Source organism: Neoarius graeffei, chromosome 8, assembly GCF_027579695.1.
Source record: "Neoarius graeffei isolate fNeoGra1 chromosome 8, fNeoGra1.pri, whole genome shotgun sequence".
NCBI classification, from domain to species: domain Eukaryota; kingdom Metazoa; phylum Chordata; class Actinopteri; order Siluriformes; family Ariidae; genus Neoarius; species Neoarius graeffei.
In genome coordinates, this window is record NC_083576.1 from 68,979,411 (window position 1) to 69,007,392 (window position 27,982).

Sequence of the window (27,982 nt, forward strand, 5' to 3'; positions counted from 1 at the left end):
TTGTTAGTACTCACAGCTGTTTACTACCTTTCTAGCATTAGCAATATATCTGCCTAGCCTTGTGGAAGACTTTAGGTGTGCGCAATGAGTGTATGGGCAGAGTGTGCGCAGGTAAGCAGGCAGACATGCATGTAGGCCATCTGATCATTTAATTCAGACAGAGAAATGGACAATGAAATACAACCCCGATTCCAAAAAAGTTGGGACAAAGTACAAATTGTAAATAAAAACGGAATGCAATGATGTGGAAGTTTCAAAATTCCATATTTTATTCAGAATAGAACATAGATGACATATCAAATGTTTAAACTGAGAAAATGCATCATTTAAAGAGAAAAATTAGGTGATTTTAAATTTCATGACAACAACACATCTCAAAAAAGTTGGGACAAGGCCATGTTTACCACTGTGAGACATCCCCTTTTCTCTTTACAACAGTCTGTAAACATCTGGGGACTGAGGAGACAAGATGCTCAAGTTTAGGGATAGGAATGTTAACCCATTCTTGTCTAATGTAGGATTCTAGTTGCTCAACTGTCTTAGGTCTTTTTTGTCGTATCTTCCGTTTTATGATGCGCCAAATGTTTTCTATGGGTGAAAGATCTGGACTGCAGGCTGGCCAGTTCAGTACCCGGACCCTTCTTCTACGCAGCCATGAAGCTGTAATTGATGCAGTATGTGGTTTGGCATTGTCATGTTGGAAAATGCAAGGTCTTCCCTGAAAGAGACGTCGTCTGGATGGGAGCATATGTTGATCCAGAACCTGGATATACCTTTCAGCATTGATGATGTCTTTCCAGATGTGTAAGCTGCCCATGCCACATGTACTAATGCAACCCCATACCATCAGAGATGCAGGCTTCTGAACTGAGCGCCGATAACAACTTGGGTCGTCCTTCTCCTCTTTAGTCCGAATGACACGGCGTCCCTGATTTCCATAAAGAACTTCAAATTTTGATTCGTCTGACCACAGAACAGTTTTCCACTTTGCCACAGTCCATTTTAAATGAGCCTTGGCCCAGAGAAGACGTCTGCGCTTCTGGATCATGTTTAGATACGGCTGCTTCTTTGAACTATAGAGTTTTAGCTGGCAACGGTGGATGGCACGGTGAATTGTGTTCACAGATAATGTTCTCTGGAAATATTCCTGAGCCCATTTTGTGATTTCCAATACAGAAGCATGCCTGTATGCGATGCAGTGCCGTCTAAGGGCCCGAAGATCACGGGCACCCAGTATGGTTTTCCAGCCTTGACCCTTACGCACAGAGATTCTTCCAGATTCTCTGAATCTTTTGATGATATTATGCACTGTAGATGATGATATGTTCAAACTCTTTGCACTTTGGTCCTCCAGCTGTTCCTTTTTTGTACCTTTAACTTTTCCAGCCTCTTATTGCCCCTGTCCCAACTTTTTTGAGGTGTTGCTGTCATGAAATTTCAAATGAGCCAATATTTGGCATGAAATTTCAAAATGTCTCACTTTCGACATTTGATATGTTGTCTATGTTCTATTGTGAATACAATATCAGTTTTTGAGATTTGTAAATTGTTGCATTCCGTTTTTATTTACAATTTGTACTTTGTCCCAACTTTTTTGGAATCGGGGTTGTAATCAGACTGGCTTTTTACAGCCCTCCTACTGCCACAGATGATGGATTTTTTTTCCTTTTTTTTCTCAGAACATTTGATTTATTCGCTCCTATCAGGATGTAAACAGAATTTCAAGAAATATAACAAAAATTGCTCCTAAAATTGCCTATTCTGGCCTTAAATTAAAAAAAGATCCTTTTCACAAATCTAGTGACTTTTTCAGCACATTATTGACCATCTTGAACTCTCTACAGCTGTCCAGCGAAAGTCACCGCCGCTGTGATATGAGATGAGAAAGCAGGTTCACGCGAATCACCATCAGTGTAGTGTGTACAGTGTGTAAGACCTGACTGTGTTGTGCTCACAACCAATCACAGATCACCACTGTTCCCCATTAACCAATCATTGAACACCACTGTTCGTCCCACCTTCTCGTGTCTTTGTTCTTCATTTTAAACACTCTTTTTGGAGATATTACATTTTATAAGCACTAAAAGGGAGTAAACGTTTCCCTTTACAGCTACTCACTGTCATTCCTTCTTTTTGTCTGCGTTCTTGATAGAAAGTTTACTATCCTGTAAATGTGTTTCCATTACATGGTGCCCTGACCAAAGATGACTTCTTTCTATAAGAAATAAATTATTTAAGAAATAAGCAATATGATTATAATAAATTATATTAATCAAATATACCATACACTGAGAGGCTCCCATTGAAATTATGGATTCTCTTCGGTGACTGGCATAGTACAGTACTATTCTGTGAGGGACGCAGCCCTGAAGAGAACAGTACTATGCCAGTCACCGAAGAGAATCCATAATTACTGGGGCCTCTCAGTGCATGGTATATTAGATTTATATCCCTCATCAAAAAATTCCAAACTAAAAGTGTTAAGATTGAATCCTGGCATAAACTCACTGGAGGCAGCCATGTTTGTTGTTTACATCAGAGCGACCTTCGACCTGCACATGTGCAACGTACCATGCTATCGCCTGCCTCGCTAGGCATGATCATGATACACGGATCTACACACACAGAAATGCTCGCAGAGCCACAGCTGTGACTCGAGTCGGCCGTATGGCTCAAAACTGTGACGTCAGTTCATGGTATAGCCAGGATATACCCTGACTGACTCACACATTTTTTTTTTTGACGTCAGGAGATGCATTGCTTAATCAGTGGTGGAACTATTTTATGTCACGTGAGCCATTCTTGGCCAATCCCTGCATGGGAATTTTTTGATGAGGGATATCCTGTGCAGGGTGGCACGGTGGTGTAGTGGTTAGCGCTGTCGCCTCACAGCAAGAAGGTTCCGGGTTCGAGCCCTGTGGCCGGCGAGGGCCTTTCTGTGCAGAGTTTGCATGTTCTCCCCGTGTCCGCGTGGGTTTCCTCCGGGTGCTCCGGTTTCCCCCACAGTCCAAAGACATGCAGGTTAGGTTAACTGGTGACTCTAAATTGACCGTAGGTGTGAATGTGAGTGTGAATGGTTGTCTGTGTCTATGTGTCAGCCCTGTGATGACCTGGCGACTTGTCCAGGGTGTACCCCGCCTTTCGCCCGTAGTCAGCTGGGATAGGCTCCAGCTTGCCTACGACCCTGTAGAACAGGATAAAGCAGCTAGAGATAACGAGATGAGATGAGATATCCTGTGCAAAAGTCTTAGACGCATGTAAAGAATTGCTGTAAACCAAAAATGGCTTAAAAATAATAAAATTAAATGTTTCAACGGTAAAAAAAATACTATAAAGAGCAGTAAACCATAATAAATGAAACCAAGTCAATATTTGGTGTGAGGTGACCGTTTTGTTTAAAAAAAAAAAGTCTCAGATACAATAAAAAAAAAGTCAAAGTCCCTCTCACACCAGAATCTGGTCTTCCCAGGCAGTCTCCTGTCCCAGTACTCACCAACTTTTTAAGGCGTATGGGTGTGGCACCAATCTCCCTTTCAGTAGCCCTCGGCCTCTCACCTATACAGCTAGGGTTACAGTGGGGGGCGCTGGTCCTCTGGTAACCGCAAGAATTTGACTTCCCCACTTGCATCTGTATTGCAGTGTGCCTTGCCAGATGGTAATAGGTACCATTTTTATGATGGTCTCTGGTATGACCCGACTGCGAGTAGAACTTGTGATCTCCCAGTCGAGAGGTGGACACGCTAACCACTAAGCCAACTCGTCCCGTCAACCGAAAACAGCTTAAAAAATAATGAAATGAAATGTTTCAACCTTAAAAAAATACTATAAACAGCAGTAAGCCATAATAAATGAAACAAAGTCAATATTTGTTATAAGACGACCCTTTGCTTTTAAAAAAAATAACAGTAATCTCGGGTACAATTAGTGCAGTTTTATAAGGAAATGAGCTGTAGGTTTTCCTGAGCATCTTCCAGAACCAGCCACAGTTCTTCTGGACACTTTGACTGTCACACTCGCTTCTTAATTTTGCAGAAAAACCCAGTAGCCTTCATTATGCTTTCTTTTTTAATCTGAAAAGTGGTTTCTTATGTAATATGCTGCTCAGATACAAACTTTTTTTTTCTGTAACATTTAATTTTGTGCTGGAAAACGAATGTTTGGACTCTAAAAAGTTTTTGTACTGACTCAATAATGTATCCATCCATCATCTGTAGACGCTTATCCTGTTCTACAGGGTCGCAGGCAAGCTGGAGCCTATCCCAGCTGACTATGGGCAAGAGGCGGGGTACACCCTGGACAAGTCGCCAGGTTATCGCAGGGCTGACGCAGACACACAGACAACCATTCACACTCACATTCACACCTACGGTCAATTTAGAGCCACCAGTTAACCTAACCTGCATGTCTTTGGACTGTGGGGGAAACCGGAGCATGTGTTGCTGATATCAAGTTCAAAATGAGTATATATTTAAAACAAACCAAAAAAAAAACATAAAAATTTCTCAGTTTCAACATTTGATATAATAATAATAAGTTAAATTTATATAGCACCTTTGATATTGATATGTTGTCTTTGTACTATTTTAAACAAAATAAAGGGCTTCCATAATTTGCAAATTATGGCATTCTGTTTTTATTTACAGTTTACACAATTTTGAAATTGTATTTCTGGAACTTTATTAGTGTATTATCCTGTGCAGGGTCGCTAGAGTCTATCCCAGCTGACTATGGGCAAGAGGCAGGGTACGCCCTGGACAAGTCGCCAGGTTATCACAGGATTGATACAGAGACAAACAACCATTCCCACTCACAGTCAATTTAGAGTCACTAATTAACCTAACCTGCATGTCTTTGGGGGGAAACCGGAGCAAATCCATGCAGAACATGCAAACTCCACACAGAAAGGCCCTTGTCAGCCACTGGACTCAAACCCAGGACCTTCTTGCTGTGAGGCGACAGTGCTAACCACTACATCACCGAGCCGCCCTCTTGATAATGTATAAATCTCATCTCATCTCATTATCTCTAGCCGCTTTATCCTGTTCTACAGGGTCGCAGGCAAGCCGGAGCCTATCCCAGCTGACTACGGGCGAAAGGCGGGGTACACCCTGGACAAGTCGCCAGGTCATCACAGGGCTGACACATAGACACAGACAACCATTCACACTCACATTCACACCTACGGTCAATTTAGAGTCACCAGTTAACCTAACCTGCATGTCTTTGGACTGTGGGGGAAACCGGAGCACCCGGAGGAAACCCACGAGGACATGAGGAGAACATGCAAACTCTGCACAGAAAGGCCCTTGTCAGCTACTGGACTCAAACCCAGGACCTTCTTGCTGTGAGGCGACAGTGCTAACCACTACATCACCGAGCCACCCTCTTGATAATGTATAAATCTCATCTCATTATCTGTAGCCGCTTTATCCTGTTCTACAGGGTCGCAGGTAAGCTGGAGCCTATCCCAGCTGACTACGGGCGAAAGGCGGGGTACACCCTGGACAAGCCGCCAGGTCATCACAGGGCTGACACATAGACACAGACAACCATTCACACCTACGGTCAATTTAGAGTCACCAGTTAACCTAACCTGCATGTCTTTGGACTGTGGGGGAAACCGGAGCACCCAGAGGAAACCCACGCGGACATGAGGAGAACATGCAAACTCCGCACAGAAAGGCCCTTGTCAGCCACTGGACTCAAACCCAGGACCTTCTTGCTGTGAGGCGACAGTGCTAACCACTACATCACCGAGCCGCCCTCTTGATAATGTATAAATCTCATCTCATCTCATTATCTCTAGCCGCTTTATCCTGTTCTACAGGGTCGCAGGCAAGCCGGAGCCTATCCCAGCTGACTACAGGCGAAAGGCGGGGTACACCCTGGACAAGTCGCCAGGTCATCACAGGGCTGACACATAGACACAGACAACCATTCACACTCACATTCACACCTACGGTCAATTTAGAGTCACCAGTTAACCTAACCTGCATGTCTTTGGACTGTGGGGGAAACCGGAGCACCCGGAGGAAACCCACGAGGACATGAGGAGAACATGCAAACTCTGCACAGAAAGGCCCTTGTCAGCTACTGGACTCAAACCCAGGACCTTCTTGCTGTGAGGCGACAGTGCTAACCACTACATCACCGAGCCACCCTCTTGATAATGTATAAATCTCATCTCATTATCTGTAGCCGCTTTATCCTGTTCTACAGGGTCGCAGGTAAGCTGGAGCCTATCCCAGCTGACTACGGGCGAAAGGCGGGGTACACCCTGGACAAGCCGCCAGGTCATCACAGGGCTGACACATAGACACAGACAACCATTCACACCTACGGTCAATTTAGAGTCACCAGTTAACCTAACCTGCATGTCTTTGGACTGTGGGGGAAACCGGAGCACCCAGAGGAAACCCACGCGGACATGAGGAGAACATGCAAACTCCGCACAGAAAGGCCCTTGTCAGCCACTGGACTCAAACCCAGGACCTTCTTGCTGTGAGGCGACAGTGCTAACCACTACATCACCGAGCCGCCCTCTTGATAATGTATAAATCTCATCTCATCTCATTATCTCTAGCCGCTTTATCCTGTTCTACAGGGTCGCAGGCAAGCCGGAGCCTATCCCAGCTGACTACAGGCGAAAGGCGGGGTACACCCTGGACAAGTCGCCAGGTCATCACAGGGCTGACACATAGACACAGACAACCATTCACACTCACATTCACACCTACGGTCAATTTAGAGTCACCAGTTAACCTAACCTGCATGTCTTTGGACTGTGGGGGAAACCGGAGCACCCGGAGGAAACCCACGCGGACATGAGGAGAACATGCAAACTCCGCACAGAAAGGCCCTCACCGGCCACGGGGCTTGAACCCAGACCTTCTTGCTGTGAGGCGACAGGGTGCCGAAGACTTTTGCACAGTACTGTAGTATGTCTATTATTTTCTATTCTGATAAAACTCTACTGTATTATATTCTGTTCCCTTATTTTCAGTATATGAATAACCGGTATGCAAATTAATATGTGACGTCATCTGGCGACTTTTAGAGCAGCACTTTCCCCTGTACCGGTGCATATCGGCGGAGTGGCCCGTGTGGACAGCAGAACCAGTAACCCGCCTTTATGGACTGCTCGCGACTTCCCACGGTTACTGTGGATCAGAACCACCAGCAACCGAATCACCTGAAACACAAATAAACTCGAAATAAACTTTCCAGCTTGCAATAATAATAATAACAGGAATTAATTACAGTCTAAAGTTTAAACGACTCCATAAACACCACAGCCGCCTCAAAACGAGCTTCATGTTAGCTAAGAAACTTAGCCGTCTTAGCTTCCTAGCTAGCAAGCATTAGCCTAAAGCAAACATTCTCCACAGCAGCTCACCGTTAGCATACTTCATTATCAGATTATTATTATTATTATTATTATTATTAATATTAATCACGCTGTCTGTTTTATTTTTCTTGTTAGTTAGCTAACGTTACCTGTTGCAGTTTAGTTTGCATTTTTTTTCTCTTATTTAAATCAGCTACAGGAGGGGGAGGAGGGGGGGTCCAGCGACATAACAGTATACAGCGCCCTCCACAATTATTGGCACCCTTCGTTAAGATATGTTCTTAGGCTTCTAATAAATTCATTTATTTTTAAAATAATATAGGACAACAATGCAAAAAAAAGAGAAAAATCCAACCTTTAATTCAAGTATATTTATTCAGTGAGGAAAAAAAATATCCCACATTAAGAAATAATTCTTTTACATGAAATCATGTGTGCCACAATTATTGGCTTAATACTTTGTACAACTCCATTTTGGCAACAAGACAGCATTTAATATTCTCCTATAACATTTCACAAGATGGGAGAATACAGAGAGAAGGATCTTCAACCATTCCTCTGGTGGTGTAGTGGTTAGCAGGGGCACCTCACAGCAAGAAGGTTCTGGGTTCGAACCCAGCGGCTGGCGAGGGCCTTTCTGCGTGGAGTTTGCATGTTCTCCCTGCCTCTGTGAGGGTGTGCTCTGGTTTCCCCCAAAGACATGCGGTTAGGTTAATATGGGATGGCCTTGAACGAGGCGCCCAACTGCTCCCTGGGCGCTGTTAGCATGGCTGCCCACTGCTCTGGGTATGTGTGTGTGCTCATTGCTCACGTATGTGTGTGTTTACTGCTTCAGATGGGTTAAATGCAGAGAGGAAATTTCACAAGTGTGTGATGAATACACCTTGGGCAAGTGTTAGTATACCCTTAGCCTCCCTCGACCAGGGATACGGTTCCTATTGAGGTATTTCACCCACGTGACCAAGTCACGTGATGCTGCCATTTTGGACGGCGCGCTTAAGTCCTTCAGTTCAAGGCGGTATGAGATGGTGGAGACCTTTGCGCGTTTTAACAAGAAAGTAAGCTGTGATTCGTGTTAAATTGGATCTGTCTTTTATCACAAACACTACCCAGCCTTGGTATGGAGCCAAGGTTGTCGACAGAAGTCAACAGTTTGATGAAGGATGACCCCAGCAATTTGAAACGGTACAAGGTAGGCTATGTTCACAACACTGTCTTGTTACTCGGGGGATCCGAGATCCCCTGAAACAGACATGAGATCCCTTGAAAACATGATTTGGGAAATGTTGGGGGGTCTCTAAAATATTGGCAAAATGATGTTTATTGACATAGCAATCGTGCGTAACGGGAACCATTTGCATATCCGAAGTGTTGTGTTTACTTGACAACGACTGTTGCTGCCAGGTTGGTTGTTGAGTAGCCTGACTGTTTTTTTTTTCTTTGCCAGTGGTATCATTGTTGACGCGAGGTTGTTTTTTGAACATGCCAATGTGGACACGATTTCCCCTGATGAGTTATGACTTCAGACGCGATGCGTGTGTGGAGGTGTGGAGTCCGCGTGATATGTGCGTAAGATAGGCTTCTCATGTGTTTGGAGATCCGCGCTCTTTTTATTTTCTTTCTTTCTTTCTTTCTTTTTACGTAATTTCCCTGTTTATTTCTGTCCCGTTTCTTTCTAGCCTCTGTTATTGCGTTTTATGTCTGATGTCACTTTATCTACTTGTTTTGTAATGACTTGATACTTTCAATATAAAAAAAAAAGATCCGCACTCTGAGACAAGCGCAAGCGCCCCCCCCCAGGGAAAAAAAAGGGACCCCCCCGAAAATATCAGCATAGTTCGAACAGGGTAAACAGAGAAAACAGGAAAAATTAAATGATTTATTTTAGGGGGCTCATTCGTCTCTTCACAGCTGCAATCCATTTGGCCCTCTTGTCTGGGTCAGTAGGAAACCGGTAAAAGGAGCGTCCTGCACGCTGTCCCTGTCTGTTGTGGCAGCCCACAGCACAACAAGCAAACACCATGGTTATTTATAGAGCACTTACTGACAAATTAATCGATTCTAGGTGTCTGTAACACGTTTTTTTTCAAGCTGGTTCTCCCTCTCTGTCTGCAGTGTTAGTATGTAGCTTGCCGTTCAAGATGGCGGACACCGGGGCGTCACGTGACCCTGTGACGTCAGGTGAAATACCTCAATTGCCTTGTAGGTGACTAGGGATAGTCAAAGGCTAAGGGAGCAAAACCCAGAGGAGAGCCCCGTGAGGCAGTCTGATGTTACTTCAGTCACTGGCAACTCCTGCAGTCGACCTGGTCCCAAACGTATTAGTTACGCCTTTCCTTTGGATCCTACCAGCAAGACCGAGAGGGGTATTTTGGGAGATGAGCGAACCAGTCTCTCCTCATACACAGCCCTGGCTAGCGCCTTGACAACACCTGATCCCGTCTGATCTCAGAAGCTAAACAGAGTTGGGCCTGGTTAGTATTTGAGTGGGAGACTGTGATAAATAAAGATGTGCTTTCTTTTTTATCACCAGGGGCGATTCTAGCATCTGATCTTTGGGGGTGCTTAGCCCCCAGAGCTGACAGAGGCACCTGGCTTGAACGACAGTGTTTCCACGTTTATTCCACATTTAGACTAGACTTAACTAGACAAGAAGACTAGACTAGACAAGACTAGACTTATGCAATGTTTTAACAGAAGCTGACCCAATAAACTATGATATCTACACATTTACAACCACTGACACAAATATTTACATTATATTTTTAACTAAACAAGACCTACTACTGCATTTGTAATGTTGGAGCTATTCATTTTGAGCAGTGGTAATTGTTAATTAATGTGTTATTGGTGTATTGTATAATAATAGTGTGTATTATTATGATTTTATATTAGTTTACATGAGTAAACGCTATGTTACATTAAATAAAATTGACTAACACATGGTGGCCTAGCACTGTAGCACTTGTACAGCTCTGCACAAAAGTATCTCGATATGGATGATAAATGTCGTTTTTATCATTCTGTTCATAAACCAGGGAACATCAATATTGCATTATGCATATTATTGTGTTGTGTTTAACAATTGTAACTCCAGTCCGTACCTTCACATCTCGCTATGCCAGTAATACTCAGGTGCTACTTCGAGTTCCTCATCGGCGTGGAATCCAGTTAAAAAAAACACCATGTCGTAGCAAGCACTCGCGCGGACAGGCAACCCAATCAGAGGGGACGCAAGGAGGAGAGGTATTTTACTGGTCATAGAACTATCACGTAACAGGTGAATTCAAGAACACACACACGCCCGCGCACACATTCATTGCGCAGTGCGCAAGGGCACTTATTTCTGAAAATTACATCCAAAAGCAGTGTTTTTGAGGGTGCTGAGCTAGGGGGTGCTGAGCTCATTTTTGGGGGTGCTTGAGCAACCCCAAAAATAGGCTAAACACACCCCTGCTTATCACAATCTCTCTAAATCATCCAGAGTCCTGGGTCCTCTCCTATGCACTCTCCTCTTCAGCTCACCCCACAGGTTTTCAATTGGGTTGAGGTCTGGGGACTGAGATGGCCATGGGAGGAGCTTGATTTTGTGTCTGGTGAGCCATTTTTGTGTAGATTTGGCCACATGTTTAGGGTCGTTATCTTGCTGAAAGACCCAGTGATGACCCATCTTCAGCTTTCTGGCAGAGGCCACCAGATTTGGATTTAAAATGTCCTGGTATTTCAAAGAGTTCATGATGCCATGAACCCTAACAAGGTTCCCGGGGCCTTTGGAAGAGAAACAGGCCCACAGCATCACCGATCCTCCCCCATACTTCACATTGGGCATGAGGTGCTTTTCCGCATATTCATCTTTTGTGATGTATTAGAGTGTTTGTTGCTAAAAAGCTCTATCTTGGCCTCATCTGACCAAAGCACACGGTTCCAGTTGAAGTCCCAGTACTGCTTAGCGAACTCCAGACGTTTACGTTTATGCTTGTAAGTGAGAAAAGGCTTTTTCCGTGCATGCCTCCCAAACAGCTTGTTGGCATGTAGATAGCGCCTGATGGTTGTTATGGAGACTTTGTGACCCCAAGATGCTACTCTTTGATGCAATTCTCTAACAGTGAGCTTTGGAGAACTTTTTACTTCTCTTACCATCCTCCTCACTGTGCGTGGTGGCAAGATAAACTTGCATCCTCGTCAAGGCTTGTTTGCCACTGTTCCAGTTGTTTTAAACTTCTTGATGATTCCTCTGACTGTAGATATGGGCAGGTGTAGGCGAGTGGCTATTTTCTTGTAGCCATTGCCTGACTTATGAAGGTCGACACACATCTGCCTTACTTGAACCGTGTGTTCTCTTGTCTTTCCCATGTTGAAGAGTGGATAAGAGAAATAGTTCTCTGTGTCACATCATATTTATACCCCAGGGAAACAGGATGTGATGAATTACTCATTAAAGGTTCCTAGATACTCTGATCAACTTTATAAACTACAGTAGAAATGACAGAAATGCTTCAATTACATTTATTTTCTAGGAATTGCTATGGGTGCCAATAATTGTGGAACAGGTGATTTTCATCTCATCTCATTATCTCTAGCCGCTTTATCCTTCTACAGGGTCGCAGGCAAGCTGGAGCCTATCCCAGCTGACTACGGGCGAAAGGCGGGGTACACCCTGGACAAGTCGCCAGGTCATCACAGGGCTGACACATAGACACAGACAACCATTCACACTCACATTCACACCTACAGTCAATTTAGAGTCACCAGTTAACCTAACCTGCATGTCTTTGGACTGTGGGGGAAACCGGAGCACCCGGAGGAAACCCACGTGGACACGGGGAGAACATGCAAACTCCACACAGAAAGGCCCTCGCCGGCCACGGGGCTCGAACCCGGACCTTCTTGCTGTGAGGCGACAGCGCTAACCACTACACCACCGTGCCGCCACAGGTGATTTTATGAAAAATAATTATTTCTTAGTCAGGGATTTTTTATTTTTATTTTTTAATTCACTTGAGTTAAGGGTTACATTTTTCTACAATTTTTAGTGTGAGATTATGCTTCTGCAATAAAAATTTTATTTATTTTAAGGCTTTTAACACATCTTAACCAGGGGTGCCAATAATTGTGGAGGGCGCTGTATCTACAGACTGGTGTCAGTTTTATACTTTTAAAATAATTTAAATCGAGTTTATAGTGAGAATAATGACATGAATATTTATTTTAAACCTTTACATCCATGGTTATTCGTTTACCAACAGGCAAGAACTTGGCTAAAAGTCCCATAACACTGAAGAAGTGTTTGTTTGTTTGTTTGTTTATTAGTAGTGGTATTCATAAAGCAAATTAATAATAATTAAGTACAAGTACTAATCATCATCATAATCATACTTCTTCTTCTTGGTAGTAGTAGTAGTCTAGTAGTAGTAATGGTAATAATAGTAAAGCTAATTATTAGTACTAATAGTAAGTGTAGTACCATCGACTCATCCATTATCTATGCCCCTTATCTGTCAGGATAAGCCAATCCCAGCTGACTTTGTGTGTGATGCAGGATCCACCTGGGCAGGTCACAAATCTACCAGAGGGCTAACACAGAGACGAACAGCCATTCACACTCACATTCACACTTACGGGCAATTTAGAGAAGCCAGCTGACCTAATCCTCATATCTTTAGACTGTGGGAGGAAACCATAGCACCTGGAGGAAACCCATGCAGGCATGAAGAGAACATGCAGACTCTATACAGAAAGGCCCCAGTTGGTCATGAGGTTCAAACCCAGAACCTTCTTGCTGTGAGGTGATAGTTCTAACCACTGCAGCACTGTATAATAATAATAATAATAATAATAATAATAATATTTGGCGACTTGTCCAGGGTGTACCCTGCCACTCACCCATAGTCAGCTGAGATAGGCTCCAGCTTCCCTGCGACCCTGTACAGGATAAACGGCTACAGATAATGGATAGATGGATGGATGGATGATGATGATAATACATTTCTTCCGGGGTGGCGTAGTGGTTAGTACTGTCGCCTCACAGCAAGAAGGTCCTGGGTTCGAGCCCAGTGGCCGACGAGGGCCTTTCTGTGTGGAGTTTGCATGTTCTCCCCGTGTCCACACGGGTTTCCAATGGGTGCTCTGGTTTCCCCCACAGTCCAAAGACATGCAGGTTAGGCTAATTGGTGGTTCTAAATTGACCGTAGGTGTGAATGTGAGTGTGAATGGTTGTCTGTATCTATGTGTCAACCCTGCGATGAGCTGGTGACTTGTCCAGGGTGTACCCCGCCTTTCACCCATAGTCAGCTGGGATAGGCTCGACAGGATAAGCAGCTATGGATGGATGGATGGAAATTTCTTACAGATAAAGACAAACTATTATGTTAAAATTATTGTGTTGTTACAACCGGTTTTGGCAAATGATAATGAAAGAAAATTCTAAATAATAATAATCATGACAAAAAAACATTTTAATCACGTTTTATTTGATTTGATTTTGCAACTCAAAGTCAATATGTGATCAATAGCATTGGCTCAATCCAGTTCCAGGATTCATTTACAATAACACTTTAAGTTCATTTTCCCTTAATAAGAGAAAGTGCATATCACAAAAGGTACAAGTAAACTAAAAAAATAAGAACAGGCTGAAATTGTCCATAGCACTACATTAGCATAGACAGCATTTGAAATGGCCCTTCCAGTTATACAGGATTAGTCAAAATTATGTTAACACTAATGGATTATTTTTATTATTCTTATTTTATTATTCTTTAAATGGTACTGTTGCTCGCTGGATTTTGTGTGTTGAACATGATGACGAATAGGTTGAGAGCATCCTGTAAATCATCTTGCACATATGATGTATGTTTTGTGAATACATGGTTTCTACCATTTAAGTGTTAACATAATTTTGACTAACCCTGTATTTTAATTCTATGTTTAATTCAAACAGTCATAATCACGAGTTTCACAGTGTGTTCTCATTTTACATGGTCCTTATTTTACGGCATCAATATGCCTGGCCATTGACACAACCATCTAAGTCAACAGTGTTCCTCTAATGCATGATTTGTATACCCTTAAAGTGTAAAAGGTTAAAAAAAAAAGTTAATTGCTAATCAATCATTCAATTTAATGCAGAAATAGAAAATATGAAAACAAAATCTATTTAAGGTTACTATTCAAACCATTCAGCTGTTTATGTTACTACATATGCTAATTAAACCTTACACACATGTTAGATTTTGAGTATTTACAAATGTTATTATTACTGTAATAAACAGCTTGAAGACACATGCCTTAAAATCAAGCTCTTCCGCAGAAGAAAAGTTCTGGTGACTGAGATGAATCTACAATGCCGTATATTTGTGAAAAAGCTACATGGACTGTGGTGGCATGAAGATGACATACCTTTTAGACAACAACTGCTTATCAGAGCAAATAACCATTTTAAAAGCTGAAAGTTTTAAGCTTACCGTACAATAGGTCTTTACTATACATTCCCTGATGCCTTTATTGTAAACAGCATAAGGTGCATTTTGTCAAGTACAGAGAATAAAAACAGGTTTATCTCACTGGGTTGTTACAAGTGATTTGATGCATTGTATACATATACGTACAATATCCAGCATTTTGTCAATATTTTCCTGATAAATTTAGCAGTAAAATAAAAATAGAGACAGAAAATGTAGGGAAAAACACAGGAACAAAAGTGGCTCCTGCAAAAAAACATGGTACAATGAATCAACATCTCCTGACTATTATTGCTATACATTTACTTTTTTCATATACCGAGTGCAAAACTCATGGACGATATTCCAGTTAATGCTTGTTGCTCACACGTGTCACTCTTTTCAATACTGCGTGACATCCACTTTAAGCGTGACATAAAAGCTGAATATTTTGAATGCCCATACGGAAGGCAACATCGACAAATGTGTCCATTGTTCCTTTTCTGTATAGCCTTTGTAATAAATATATACAGTGGTGCTTGAAAGTTTGTGAACCCTTTAGAAATTTCTATATTTCTGCATAAATATGACTTAAAACATCATCAGATTCTCACACAAGTCCTAAAAGTAGATAAAGAGAACCCAGTTAAACAAACGAGACAAAAATATTATACTTGCTCATTTATTTATTGAGGAAAATGATCCAGTATTACATATCTGTGAGTGGCAAAAGTATGTGAAACTTTGCTTTCAGTATCTGGTGTGACCCCCTTGTGCAGCAATAACTGCAACTAAACGTTTCCGGTAACTGTTGATCAGTCCTGCACACCGGCTTGGAGGAATTTTAGCCCATTCCTCCGTACAGAACAGCTTCAACTCTGGGATGTTGGTGGGTTTCCTCACATGAACTGCTCGCTTCAGATCCTTCCACAACATTTCCATTGGATGAAGGTCAGGACTTTGACTTGGCCATTCCAAAACATTAACTTTATTCTTCTTTAACCATTCTTTGGTAGAACGACTTGTGTGCTTAGGGTCGTTGTCTTGCTGCAGGACCCACCTTCTCTTGAGATTCAGTTCATGGACAGATGTCCTGACATTTTCCTTTAGAATTTGCTGGTATAATTCAGAATTCATTGTTCCATCAATGATGGCAAGCCGCCCTGGCCCAGATGCAGCAAAACAGGCCCAAACCATGATACTACCACCACCATGTTTCACAGATGGGATAAGGTTCTTATGCTGGAATGCAGGGTTTTCCTTTCTCCAAACATAACGCTTCTCATTTAAACCAAAAAGTTCTATTTTGGTCTCATCCGTCCACAAAACATATTTTTCCAATAGCCTTCTGGCTTGTCCACGTGATCTTTAGTAAACTGCAGACGAGCAGCAATGTTCTTTTTGGAGAGCAGTGGCTTTCTCCTTGCAACTTTCTCCTTTCTCCTGCCATGAACACCATTGTTGTTCAGTGTTCTCCTGATGGTGGACTCATGAATATTAACATTAGCCAATGTGAGAGAGGCCTTCAGTTGCTTAGAAGTTACCCTGGGGGTCCTTTGTGCCCTCGCCGACTATTACACGCCTTGCTCTTGGAATGATCTTTGTTGGTCGACCACTCCTGGGGAGGGTAACAGTGGTCTTGAATTTCCTCCATTTGTACACAATCTGTCTGACTGTGGATTGGTGGAGTCCAAACTCTTTCAAGATGGTTTTGTAACCTTTTCCAGCCTGATGAGCATCAACAGCACTTTTTCTGAGGTCCTTAGAAATCTCCTTTGTTCGTGCCATGATACACTTCCACAAACATGTGTTGTGAAGATCAGACTTTGATAGATCCCTGTTCTTTAAATAAAACAGGGTGCCCACTCACACCTGATTGTCATCCCATTGATTGAAAACACCTGACTCTAATTTCACCTTCAAATTAACTACTAATCCTAGAGGTTCACGTACTTTTGCCACTCACTGATATGTAATATTGGATCATTTTCCTCAATAAATAAATGAGCAAGTATAATATTTTTGTCTCATTTGTTTAACTGGGTTCTCTTTATCTACTTTTAGGACTTGTGTGAAAATCTGATGATGTTTTAGGTCATATTTATGCAGAAATATAGAAAATCCTAAAGGGTTCACAAACTTTCAAGCACCACTGTATAAAATAAACTGTAAAAATATGGCACATGAACATTGGAATGTACCAAAACAAAGTTAAATGCAACAAGTATATTACACTTCAGGTTTCAAGTGTATTAGGCAAACATGGTGTTGAACGTAAGCAGTCTCCACAGCCACTGCTGAAGATGTAAACATGCCTGAAGGTTGCACCTTGCTCGAGTATGCCATCTTAAGAGTCCTCTGCATAGAAGAGTAATGCCCATTCTCTCCACAAGTTTGACAAAGCCTCAGCTTTTATCACTGGTTTCTGTCTGATTCCTGAAGAATAAAGCAATTGATGAACACCTCTCTCTCTCTCTCTCTGGACCAATAAAGCTGAAATTATGCAGTGTATTATTTGAGTTTTGTATAGTAAATTACCTGAGATTTCCAGCAGAGGGCGTCAGATTGGCCTTCCCTTTCTGCAACAAAGCTGGTGATACATGAGGGCCTTTGCCAAATGAGTCCTCCTTGACAAAGAAAACACACCCGAGAGTGGTTTACTAATATAATCTGAATTATTCTATCCACATTCACGGGATATGACCAATTGCATGCTCTGATTGGCTACTCTACTACTAGGCTATCAGCTCATATACCGTGAGTAGAGAAAAACACAATGGCAGAGCATGTTGCTGAACCAACCGAGGACAAAATAAAAACTCTACTCGAAAACAAAACCCCCAAAAATACAAAAAAAAAAGCAACAAAATATGGAATAAAAGTATTTGATGGTAAGAACATATCTTTTTTTTATTTTTCAAGAATTATTATTAGAGCATTTTTCACAATTTGCTACTGTCATTTCGCCAGTTTGTTTACATTCTAAGCGGAAATGATTTTGTCGGACGGTTTGTATAAAGATTTTATTTATCGAATTTGCAAAAAATAAAAATTCTCTATTTCTCAAAGTCCAGTGAACGTGGATAGAATAAAACAGTTATTCCACTCAGTCTCGTCGTACATGGCTATAAGCTCATGTACAACTCGATTTCGTGAAATAACTGTCAAATATCTCAAGTGTAAACCAAATAACCCTAACCAGTGACCTGTTTTTCTGTTTCTTTTTCTAGCAGTGAGGTGAATGTGGCTTCAGTGCATTGCTTCAGGTGACTCAAAAGCAGATCAGTGAAACACACCTTTTTGATCTGAGTGGGTTTGGTAACAGGACGAGGTGGAGGAGGTCTCGTTGGAGGGTTTGGTCTAGGTTTTGGTGCCACAGATGGAGATGGGTAAGAGCTGGAGCTGGTTTCTGAGAGTGGAGGACTCTTCTGCTGTAGTGCGTATGCTGGGACTGACGGTGGTTTGACCACTGGACGGACAGTGGAATGGCTCAATCTTGGTGTCCCAGTAGGAGTTGGCTGCTGGCTAGCCTCCTGTGGAAAAGTCACAACAATATGGCACTATGCAGTATTAAAACCTCCAATGCAGCCTACTGATACAGAGGGTGACATATTACCATTTTGTCTGTATTAGTGTTCTTTAGCTGGAATGTTGGGTTGGCGTGACCACTAGCAAGAGTTTTGGAGTCTGATGAAGCTGGGACACTGAAATGCAAATCAAAGTGAATGTATCTGAAACACTCACATTAAACGTCAAAGAAAATAGAGCAAGTTATGAGAACATGAATAGAAGCAAAGCTGCAAATTTTAGTATTACTTAATGGATCTCTGAGGTGGGTGAGCCACATCTTTCAAAGAATGAAGCTTCCTCTTGTAGCACCAGCAGAGGAACAGAATTCCCAATCCCAAGGAAAGAACCACAGGGAGGAGCACGAGAAGAGCAAGTATGGTGCCTGCAACATTAAATGAAGCCATTTAAACCCACAACCAATGAAAGCTGTCACAGTCCATAACACTTTTATACCCTTCTAATAGTCTATAGCACATCAAAGCACACAAGTATATGAAGGATGCAGAAGAATTACAGACACAGAAGAGTTTAACTTGTTTTCATGGAATAAAACCCGCAGCAAGTACTTCCTGGAAGACAATTCTTCCAAATAAATATCTTATATGTTACACTTGGGGCGGCACGGTGGTGTAGTGGTTAGCGCTGTCGCCTCACAGCAAGAAGGTCCTGGGTTCGAGCCCCAGGGCCGGTGAGGGCCTTTCTGTGTGGAGTCTGCATGTTCTCCCCGTGTCCGCGTGGGTTTCCTCCGGGTGCTCCGGTTTCCCCCACAGTCCAAAGACATGCAGGTTAGGTTAACTGGTGACTCTAAATTGACCGTAGGTGTGAATGGTTGTCTGTGTCTATGTGTCAGCCCTGTGATGACCTGGCAACTTGTCCAGGGTGTACCCCGCCTTTCGCCCGTAGTCAGCTGGGATAGGCTCCAGCTTGCCTGCGACCCTGTAGAAGGATAAAGCGGCTAGAGATAATGAGATGAGATGTTACACTTGGGTGGCACAGTGGTGTAGCGGTTAGAACTGTCGCCTCACAGCAAGAAGATCCTGGGTTCGAGCCCAGCGGCCAGCGAGGGCCTTTCTGTGTGGAGTTTGCATGTTGTCCGCGTGGGTTTCCTCCGGGTGCTCCGGTTTCCCCCACAGTCCAAAGACATACAGGTTAGGCTAATTGGTGGCTCTAAATTGACCATAGGTGTGAATGGTTGTTTGTCTCTATGTGTCAGCCCTGCGATGACCTGGCGACTTGCCCAGGGTGTACCCAGCCTCTCGCCCATAGTCAGCTGGGATAGGCTCCAGCTTGCCTGCGACCCTGTAGGACAGGATAAGCGGCTACAGATAATGGATAGATGGATGTTACGTTTGTTTGAGATGTTTATATTTATGGGGGAAAATGGCAAAAATATCAAACACTTTATAAAGATATATACATTGCAGTGAATAAAATAATAATGTTTTAATATAGTCAATATTATATGCCCCGATAAGGTACATTTGGGATCCACAGATAAACTTACCATTCATTCAGAAGCTTTTTTCCTCCTAGTGTACTTGTGTGTGTATATTTTTTCATTTGCTTTGAATAATTGATTTACCTCTGCTTCCAAGAAGTGTTTGCTGTAGCTAATGCATCGAAGCGGATGTTTTCCATTAACATATGAACCTCTGATGAATAACTATAATCCACCTGAATGGCACCGTTTTGTCCTGAGTATTGTAATTAAAGTGCATGTGTGCATTTAAAAGCTATATGCCTAAGATTGCAAGGTATTCAAATCAATTTGAAAGCATAAACATTAAGAAAAATAAATTGAGACCCTGGAATAAGGTTTGGAATAAAGAGCACACGCTTCGAAAAATGCTGATGACCTGATGAACATTAATAGGCACTTAGGTGTACTGGTGGTGTGTATCAGTGGCGGCTGGTAGTCTTTCAAACAGGGGAGGCTGGTCGGCTACGATATTTCCAGATTTTAAAAGAAAAAATAAAAAACACATCAATTTTGCCCATACTCTTGCCTCTGATCTGGCTGATTGTTAGCAGCGTCACAAACTGTGAAATAACAGGTTCTTTTGGCCCATTAGCCTACTGTCCAATATACATGATGGTGGTGTTGGGGGTGGGGGGGTGGGGGGGGGTATATTTTAACACTTTATATTTTAAAATTGTGGCATGTTGTTTAAAAATTGATCATTATTGAAAGCAGCTCTTTGTCAGGAACCTCAGCAGTAACAGCAGAGTGTTCTGGAATAGGCACAAGCACTGACCTTGGGGAGCCAAACATAGAGCTGGGTGCCACACATTTCATTCAATGACACTTTCCCTATATTTTACTTATTTTGACAGAGAAATGTTTTATTGACAATTTTGATAACCCTTCACTTTTAATCCAGGTCTGTAGTGTGAAATGTTCTCGGCTGTGTTTTTGTTTAAAAATGTTTTCCAAATTGTAGCTGTGTTTAATTCATATCCAGAAAAATATATATTCCAATATAATATACTCAGCATAAACATTTTAAATAGATTCTATATTTTTGGTCCATCCATGACATATTACTAAAGTAGCCTATTTACTGTTATTGATGTGGGTCACTTGCTGTTAGCCAATTCACTTTCTCGTACCAGGAGAGCTGAAAGGAACGAGTATTATTCCCTACCTTTTTCACCAAGTCAGTTTGAGGCGTTGGTCTACCCCGCTCTTTAATTTTAATTTTTTCCTCGAAAGGAAGACTGGTAAATGGCTTCGCCAAAATTAAATCAGCAATGCTTGGCATCCGTGCGCAGCTTTCTTGCTAGCTGACTAGCCCCCTCAAGTCCAAGTTCAGTCACTCAAATAAACGAAATTTCTGGAACTAAGATAGCAAACTTGACAACACTATATTTACACTTTATTTACAATGAAAATATACAAACTAAAAAAGCTGGTAGAAACCGTATGTAATGAATGAAATCGAAATGTAAGCTGATCTCTTACAATACACCACAGCACTTGCGAATCCGTATGGGACTGAACTGAAATTCACCGCTGCCTGTCTATATTTGAAACGAGCTGTCAATCAAAGAAAATATCCGTCCGCTTTCACCAATCACCAGTCTCCTCGCGGAAAGCTTTGCCATGTCCCTCCCACTGTGAGGCTGGGAGTCCGGTAGGCGGGCGTTTTCGCAGTATTTGTCCAATAACCGTCTTGCATTTTGATATTGAAAAGCGCATAGCTCCCAAATGCCATTGAAGTCCACTGAGGCTGGGAGTCCGTGGGACTCCGTGGGCGGGCGTTTTCGCAGTATTTGTCCAATAACCGTCTTGCATTTTGATATTGAAAAGCGCATAGCTCCCAAATGCCATTGAAGTCCACTGAGGCTGGGCTGCATCGCGCTGTCACGAGGGGGAAAAACTCACGCACACATTAGGCGAACTGGGGAAAGTTATAACGGAATGATTTCGCACTATAGTTGGGTTGAGCACATATATTTCTATGATTCTGGATCTGAAATAGCAATGTTATAAGGTCGGCTATAACATAAGCCTAGCGCAATTCATCCTACACGATGTTCGTCATTTTTAGAGGAGGCTGAGCCTCCCTCGTTGTCTTAGAGCAATCGCCCGTGGTGTGTATGTATGTATGTACACCAATCAGCCGTAAAATAAAAAAAACAGTCAGGTGAAATGAATTACATTGATTATGTTGTTACTGGCACCTGTCAAAGGGTGGGATACATTAGGCAGCAAGAAAACAGTCAGTTCTCAAAGTTGATGTGTTGGAAGCAGGAAAAATGGCTAAGTGTAAGGATCTGAGCAACTTTGACAAGGCCCAAATTGTGACGGCTAGACAACTGGGTCTGAGCATCTCCAAAACGGTACATCTTGTGGGGTGTTCCTGATATGCAGTGGTTAGTGCCTACCAAAAGTGGTCCAACGAAGGACAACCACTGAACTTGCGACAGGGTTGTGGGTGTCGAAAGCTCATTGATTCGCATGGGGCACGAAGGCTAGCCCATATGGTCTAATCCCACTGAGCTAGTGTAGCACAAACTGCTGAAAAAGTTAATGCTGGCTAAAACAGAAAGGTGTCAGCATGAATTTTTTCAGCAGTTTGTGCTACAGTTGCTCTTCTGTGGGATTAGACCATATGGGCTAGCCTTCGTGCCCCATACGAATCGATGAGCCTTGGCTGTTTATGACCCTGTCACTGGTTCACTGGTTGTCCTTCCTTGGACCACGTTTGGTAGTGAACACCCCACAAGATGTGCCATTTTGGAGATGCTCAGACCCAGTCATCTAGCCATCACAATGTGGTCCTTGTCAAAGTCACTCAGGTCCTTACGTTTGCCCATTTTTCCTGCTTCCAACACATCAACTTTGAGAACGGACTGTTCTCTTACTGCCTAATATATCCTACCCCTTGACAGGTGCCACTGTAACAATATAATCAATGTAATCAACGTTACCTGTCAGGGTTTTTAATTTTATGGCTGATCGGTGTATGTATTTACTTGTAAGTGTTTGACTCACTTTTTGTGTTCACAGGGCCACTGTCTATGCTGCCACCATCTCCTGCTTGCTCACAGTAAGGTGGTGCCCAGCCTATGTCACAGTGGCAGTTATGATTGTTGTTACACATCTATAAAAGAAAACATGGAGGTTTAATTCAACAGTCCTGTTATCATGAACACATTTGTATTTCAAACTCAATTCTATTTGGCAAGCCTTCTCTTATCTCATGATCAATTCTGTTGAACATAGTCAACACAACGATGATTAAAAAGTTAACGATAAAGTGGGACATTTTAACCTTGATAAGTGTGTGAACCCATGACCTACTACAACACTGAGCATGTAATAACCATCCCTGAAGGGGACCAGTTCCTTTTCACATGTATTCCATGTAATATATTGCATGACTGAAGGAGAAACTGTTAGCTAACAGGGTGATGGGAGGACAGGAAGTTGCTCTGTGAAGCTAAGCCACCCACATGGGCTATAGAGTTGGCAGATCAACAATGGTAGTACACTGAAGTGAGCACCTACCCCACGGCCATGACACTTGGCATTGCATTCATCCGCTTGCAGGAAGGATGCATTGCGACACTCCCCACCAAAACAAATCTGCTCAGAGAGAGTGAGAGAGAGAGATAACGTATATGGTCAATGGCATTGGTCCAAGTTACAACAATTACACTTGACTACATGTACTTAAGACTCACCGCATTGTCCCCACACTTGGTTCCAGTCATAACTAGTCCAGGGTCAAGAGTGTCTCCCAGGCCCTCCTCTCCCTTGCCAAGCCGGTAGACGTGTGTACCTCGACACAGAATCTTACGTTGGCCATGATGGATGGTGGTGTCGATAGAAACTGCATTGGTTTCAATGGGCTTGGTAGCAGCACTCTGGCATTGTATCTTGCCGCATTTAGCATCCCTTAAATGAAAATCTGCATAAATATGCATCATTTTGAGTCTTCAGCTTTGTTGCTGTGAATGATGCTCACCTCTCAGTGCACTTCCTGTATTTACCCATGAGGTTTTTGCCACAGTTTCCGTAGGGATCTCCAGCTCCGTTTACCTTGGTGAAGCACAGATCCGGAGCAGGTCGGGCATCTGTGAAGAGACACAGAGAGCCATGTGCTTCCTCATGTGCTATACAGATGTTAAAACCTTTAACTATTACCAAATGAATTAGGAAAAACACTCACTGGTACCATAAGCAGGGCTGTGTGTTAAACTTTGCCCAGATCGCACTATAGTCATTCTTTTTTCATATGATCACTACATGTAACATATTCACAAATTTGAACTTTTAAAACTCACTGCCTTGTATCCTGTTGTCTGTTTGTACTATAACTTTTCATAACATTGTCCAGTGATCATCTTGTACTGCACTGTTGTCACATTTCTATAATATATTGCACCAAGGCCTTTTAGTAGGCAAATCAGACGCTCGCTGGCCGTGCTGTGAAAATTGTGCATGCAGACGCTCATCTAAGTTTCCAAATCTGTCATTGCTTAACTCTTGAATATTTTATATCATGAATACCATCATTAAAAAGCTTATAATCTCTGCTTTCCAAAGAAATTTATCTTGTTAAGATCTGTTCAGTACTTTGGGAGTAATGGCAGGTTGAAGTTGGTACAACAGAGTAAAAACTCTGCTCGCGGGACGTCGGGAAACTGCCGGTGCTTTTTGAGTCACGGGAAAGCAGTCAGGCTCTCTCTATTCTGATCGTTTTCTGACTGAATTACTCATGAATATCAATCAGATAACTTTTATAGGGATGTTCTCTAGTTCTCACTGTTTCTGATTAAGTATTCAGCAAAATTTTCCGTCTGCTAGTTTCGACGTTATGATTCACAGGAGACTTTGAAGTGAGTTTTCATAGCTTTACCTACTTATTTTTTCAAATCAAACTGATTCATGTAAATAATTAACTATTTTAGAATATAACTGTAGTTGTTTTGATGAAAAATATTGAGATTTTAGTGGTCAGAATGAGATTTCTAAAAACCGGAAGTCAAAAACGTGAGTGCCAATTTCAATTCAATTAACTGGAGTTGTTTACTGGATGTGGCTCACACACTTTTTTCGAGGCTCGCCTTGAATATTATCATTCATATTCTGTAATATAAACGCTAGTCAGCCCTACTTTTGAGAAATACAAAGGCCTACAGAGCACAAACAGGGTCTTAGAAATAATCTTTTATTACTTTTTTACTGAGTGTACCGATTTAACGTTTTTACCTCATTAGCATAATTAATACTAATTAAATACTAATTAGCATAATTTGTTTTTACTAAGTTTTTAAAGTTTGCATTCAGTATATAACCGTCTATGTGCCTGCCAATTTCCATGTAAATATCTTGAAAAATAAAAAAGTTATTAAGAAAAACATTTGTTAATGAGGCCCATTTTGGATCAGGTTATTCTAATACATAATATTATGTAAATTTTCTAAAAATTAAGCTGTTTTTTCAATCTTTTATTTGTAACATCTCAAGAACGGGGCGGCACGGTGGCGTAGTGGTTAGCGCTGTCGCCTCACAGCAAGAAGGTCCTGGGTTCGAACCCCGGGTCCGGCGAGGGCCTTTCTGTGTGGAGTTTGCATGTTCTCCCCGTGTCCGCGTGGGTTTCCTCCGGGTGCTCCGGTTTCCCCCACAGTCCAAAGACATGCAGGTTAGGTTAACTGGTGACTCTAAATTGACCGTAGGTGTGAATGTGAGTGTGAATGGTTGTCTGTGTCTATGTGTCAGCCCTGTGATGACCTGGCGACTTGTCCAGGGTGTACCCCGCCTTTCGCCCGTAGTCAGCTGGGATAGGCTCCAGCTTGCCTGCGACCCTGTAGAAGGATAAAGCGGCTAGAGATAATGAGATGAGATGAGATCTCAAGAACGGATAAACATATTTTAATTCTGTAAAAAGTATGTTGCTCTGCAGTCAAGTTTAAATTTAACGAGAGCCGTTTCAAACAGGGGCGACACGGTGGTGTAGTGGTTAGTGCTGTCGCCTCACAGCAAGAAGGTCCGGGTTCGAGCCCCGGCGAGGGCCTTTCTGTGTGGAGTTTGCATGTTCTCCCTGTGTCCGTGTGGGTTTCCTCCGGGTGCTCCGGTTTCGTCCAAAGACATGCAGGTTAGGTTAACTGGTGGCTCTAAATTGAGTGTGAATGGTTGTCTATGTGTGAGCCCTGTGATGACCTGGCAACTTGTCCAGGGTGTACCCTGCCTTTTGCCCGTAGTCAGCTGGGATAGGCTCCAGCTTGCCTGCGACCCTGTAGAACAGGATAAAGCGGCTAGAGATGATGAGATGAGTTTCAAACAATTTGGATTGAATTTTTACCTGACATGCCTACCTTTAGAATGATACTGATAAATCTACCGTATACTATATTTGTATATGCGTAGAATCACTCGACTTAACTCATCAGTTAACTAAAGCTAATATACTTGATAGATTTGTCTGAGCTGTTTTTGTCAGTTTTACCTTTCCCCCAGAGAGAGAGGCACTGTTGCTCCAGGGTCAAGCACATGCCTGTGTAACAGTAAGCCTGGCCATGTGCACAGGGGCTGCCATCCATCAGGTAGAAATTAGCAGGGCAGGACTCTGATTTACCATCGCAGTATTCAGGCAGGTCACAGGAACCCGAGGAAGCACGACAAAGCACTCCTGGGGTCTTCAACTAAAAGGAAATAAGTCAAGAATAAAGCTGATGAGAAAGATCACAGTGATTTTTTTATGCTGTATTACTAAAAGAGAGTTATGAATGACGAAATTACCTTGCAGTTCTCACAGCAAACTCCATCGGCACACTCAGCACCTGCTTTCAACGTGCAGTTATTGGCATTACAGCACAGACTGGAACATTCCTATAACACAAGATGATGCAAAAATAGAAAGGACAGACAGAAACCCGAAGAGACAGAGGCTAAAGAGTGCAGGTAATACTCTCACCTCCACCTCTCCACAGTCACACTCCTCCCCCTCCTCAAGGTAGCCGTTGCCACAGCGTTGGCCTCCATACATGACCCGGGTGTTTGGTAGATTGAACAGACATTTCCCACCACCTGAGCTCAGATAGCGCTTCAGTTCTGCTTGGTTACACTGGTTAAACACACGAGGGAATGGGTATCTGTAGACAGGTGGAAAGAAAAAACAACAACAACAACCACAAGAGAGTTTAGATTCAAAGGCGTTTGTTTTTAGGATAATCACATGGCACAAAAACAAAGCATGAAAACCACAAGATAGTATATATTTCTGGTATTTTTCTGTAATCAAATTAGCTCGTCTTATTTCCTTTAAAAGCAAGATACGCACTGGCAGATATGTAAAGTCACTAGAAAACACAAACTATAGAAATAGGAAGTCATTACAGGAAGTCTAATACCCAGATAGAAATAAGAGATCATGATGACAAGTACAAATAACCTGCAAGTTCACATGACAGTGTTTTTTGTGTTCTCCATGACAAATGATTTCACTGATTCTATTAAATGTACTCTGTTTATGAAATATGGCATGGTGGTGCAGTGGGTAGCGTTGCCACCTCACAGCTCCAGGGTGCCTGGTACGATCCTGAGCTCGGGTTACTGTCCATGTAGAGTTTCACATGTTCTTCAAGTGTCTGTGGTTTCTCTGGGTACTCTGGTTTCCTCCCACTTTGCAAAATCATGCCCCATATGGGAATAAATTGCCCCTGTATGAGAATGTCATCATGGCCTGTATTTCTTGGCTACTCCAGGCTCTGGATCCACTGTGTTCCTGGCCAGGAATGTAATGATGTGTAGATAAATCTCATTATCTCTAGCCACTTTTATCCTTCTACAGGGTCTCAGGCAAGCTGGAGCCTATCCCAGCTGACTACGGGCGAAAGGCGGGGTACACCCTGGACAAGTCGCCAGGTCATCACAGGGCTGACACATAGACACAGACAACCATTCACACTCACATTCACACCTACGGTCAATTTAGAGTCACCAGTTAACCTAACCTGCATGTCTTTGGACTGTGGGGGAAACCGGAGCACCCGGAGGAAACCCACGCGGACACGGGGAGAACATGCAAACTCCACACAGAAAGGCCCTCGCCGGCCGCGGGGCTCAAACCCGGACCTTCTTGCTGTGAGGCGACAGCGCTAACCACTACACAACCGT

The 27,982-nt window shown here is 42.6% G+C and overlaps 2 protein-coding genes across 2 annotated transcripts in view; both read right to left on the minus strand.

Annotated features, from left to right (window-relative positions):
- Nucleotides 1–7,518, minus strand: part of slc30a9 (solute carrier family 30 member 9) — an 84,184-nt gene extending 76,666 nt beyond the window's left edge. The window contains exons 1-2 of the mRNA XM_060926736.1: nt 7,498–7,518; nt 7,078–7,192 (exon numbers count right to left, since the gene is read on the minus strand). Of these exons, the coding sequence (XP_060782719.1) occupies nt 7,078–7,192; nt 7,498–7,518 (136 nt within the window). The remainder of the gene's footprint in view (nt 1–7,077; nt 7,193–7,497) is intronic.
- Nucleotides 7,519–16,925: 9,407 nt separating this feature from the next.
- adam19b (ADAM metallopeptidase domain 19b) overlaps nt 16,926–27,982 on the minus strand; it is a 71,191-nt gene continuing 60,134 nt past the window's right edge. The window contains exons 12-23 of the mRNA XM_060927008.1: nt 26,781–26,958; nt 26,606–26,695; nt 26,313–26,508; nt 23,829–23,937; nt 23,545–23,758; nt 23,369–23,446; nt 22,853–22,961; nt 18,601–18,736; nt 18,401–18,488; nt 18,081–18,317; nt 17,323–17,411; nt 16,926–17,220 (exon numbers count right to left, since the gene is read on the minus strand). Of these exons, the coding sequence (XP_060782991.1) occupies nt 17,190–17,220; nt 17,323–17,411; nt 18,081–18,317; nt 18,401–18,488; nt 18,601–18,736; nt 22,853–22,961; nt 23,369–23,446; nt 23,545–23,758; nt 23,829–23,937; nt 26,313–26,508; nt 26,606–26,695; nt 26,781–26,958 (1,555 nt within the window). The 3' untranslated portion in view covers nt 16,926–17,189. The remainder of the gene's footprint in view (nt 17,221–17,322; nt 17,412–18,080; nt 18,318–18,400; nt 18,489–18,600; nt 18,737–22,852; nt 22,962–23,368; nt 23,447–23,544; nt 23,759–23,828; nt 23,938–26,312; nt 26,509–26,605; nt 26,696–26,780; nt 26,959–27,982) is intronic.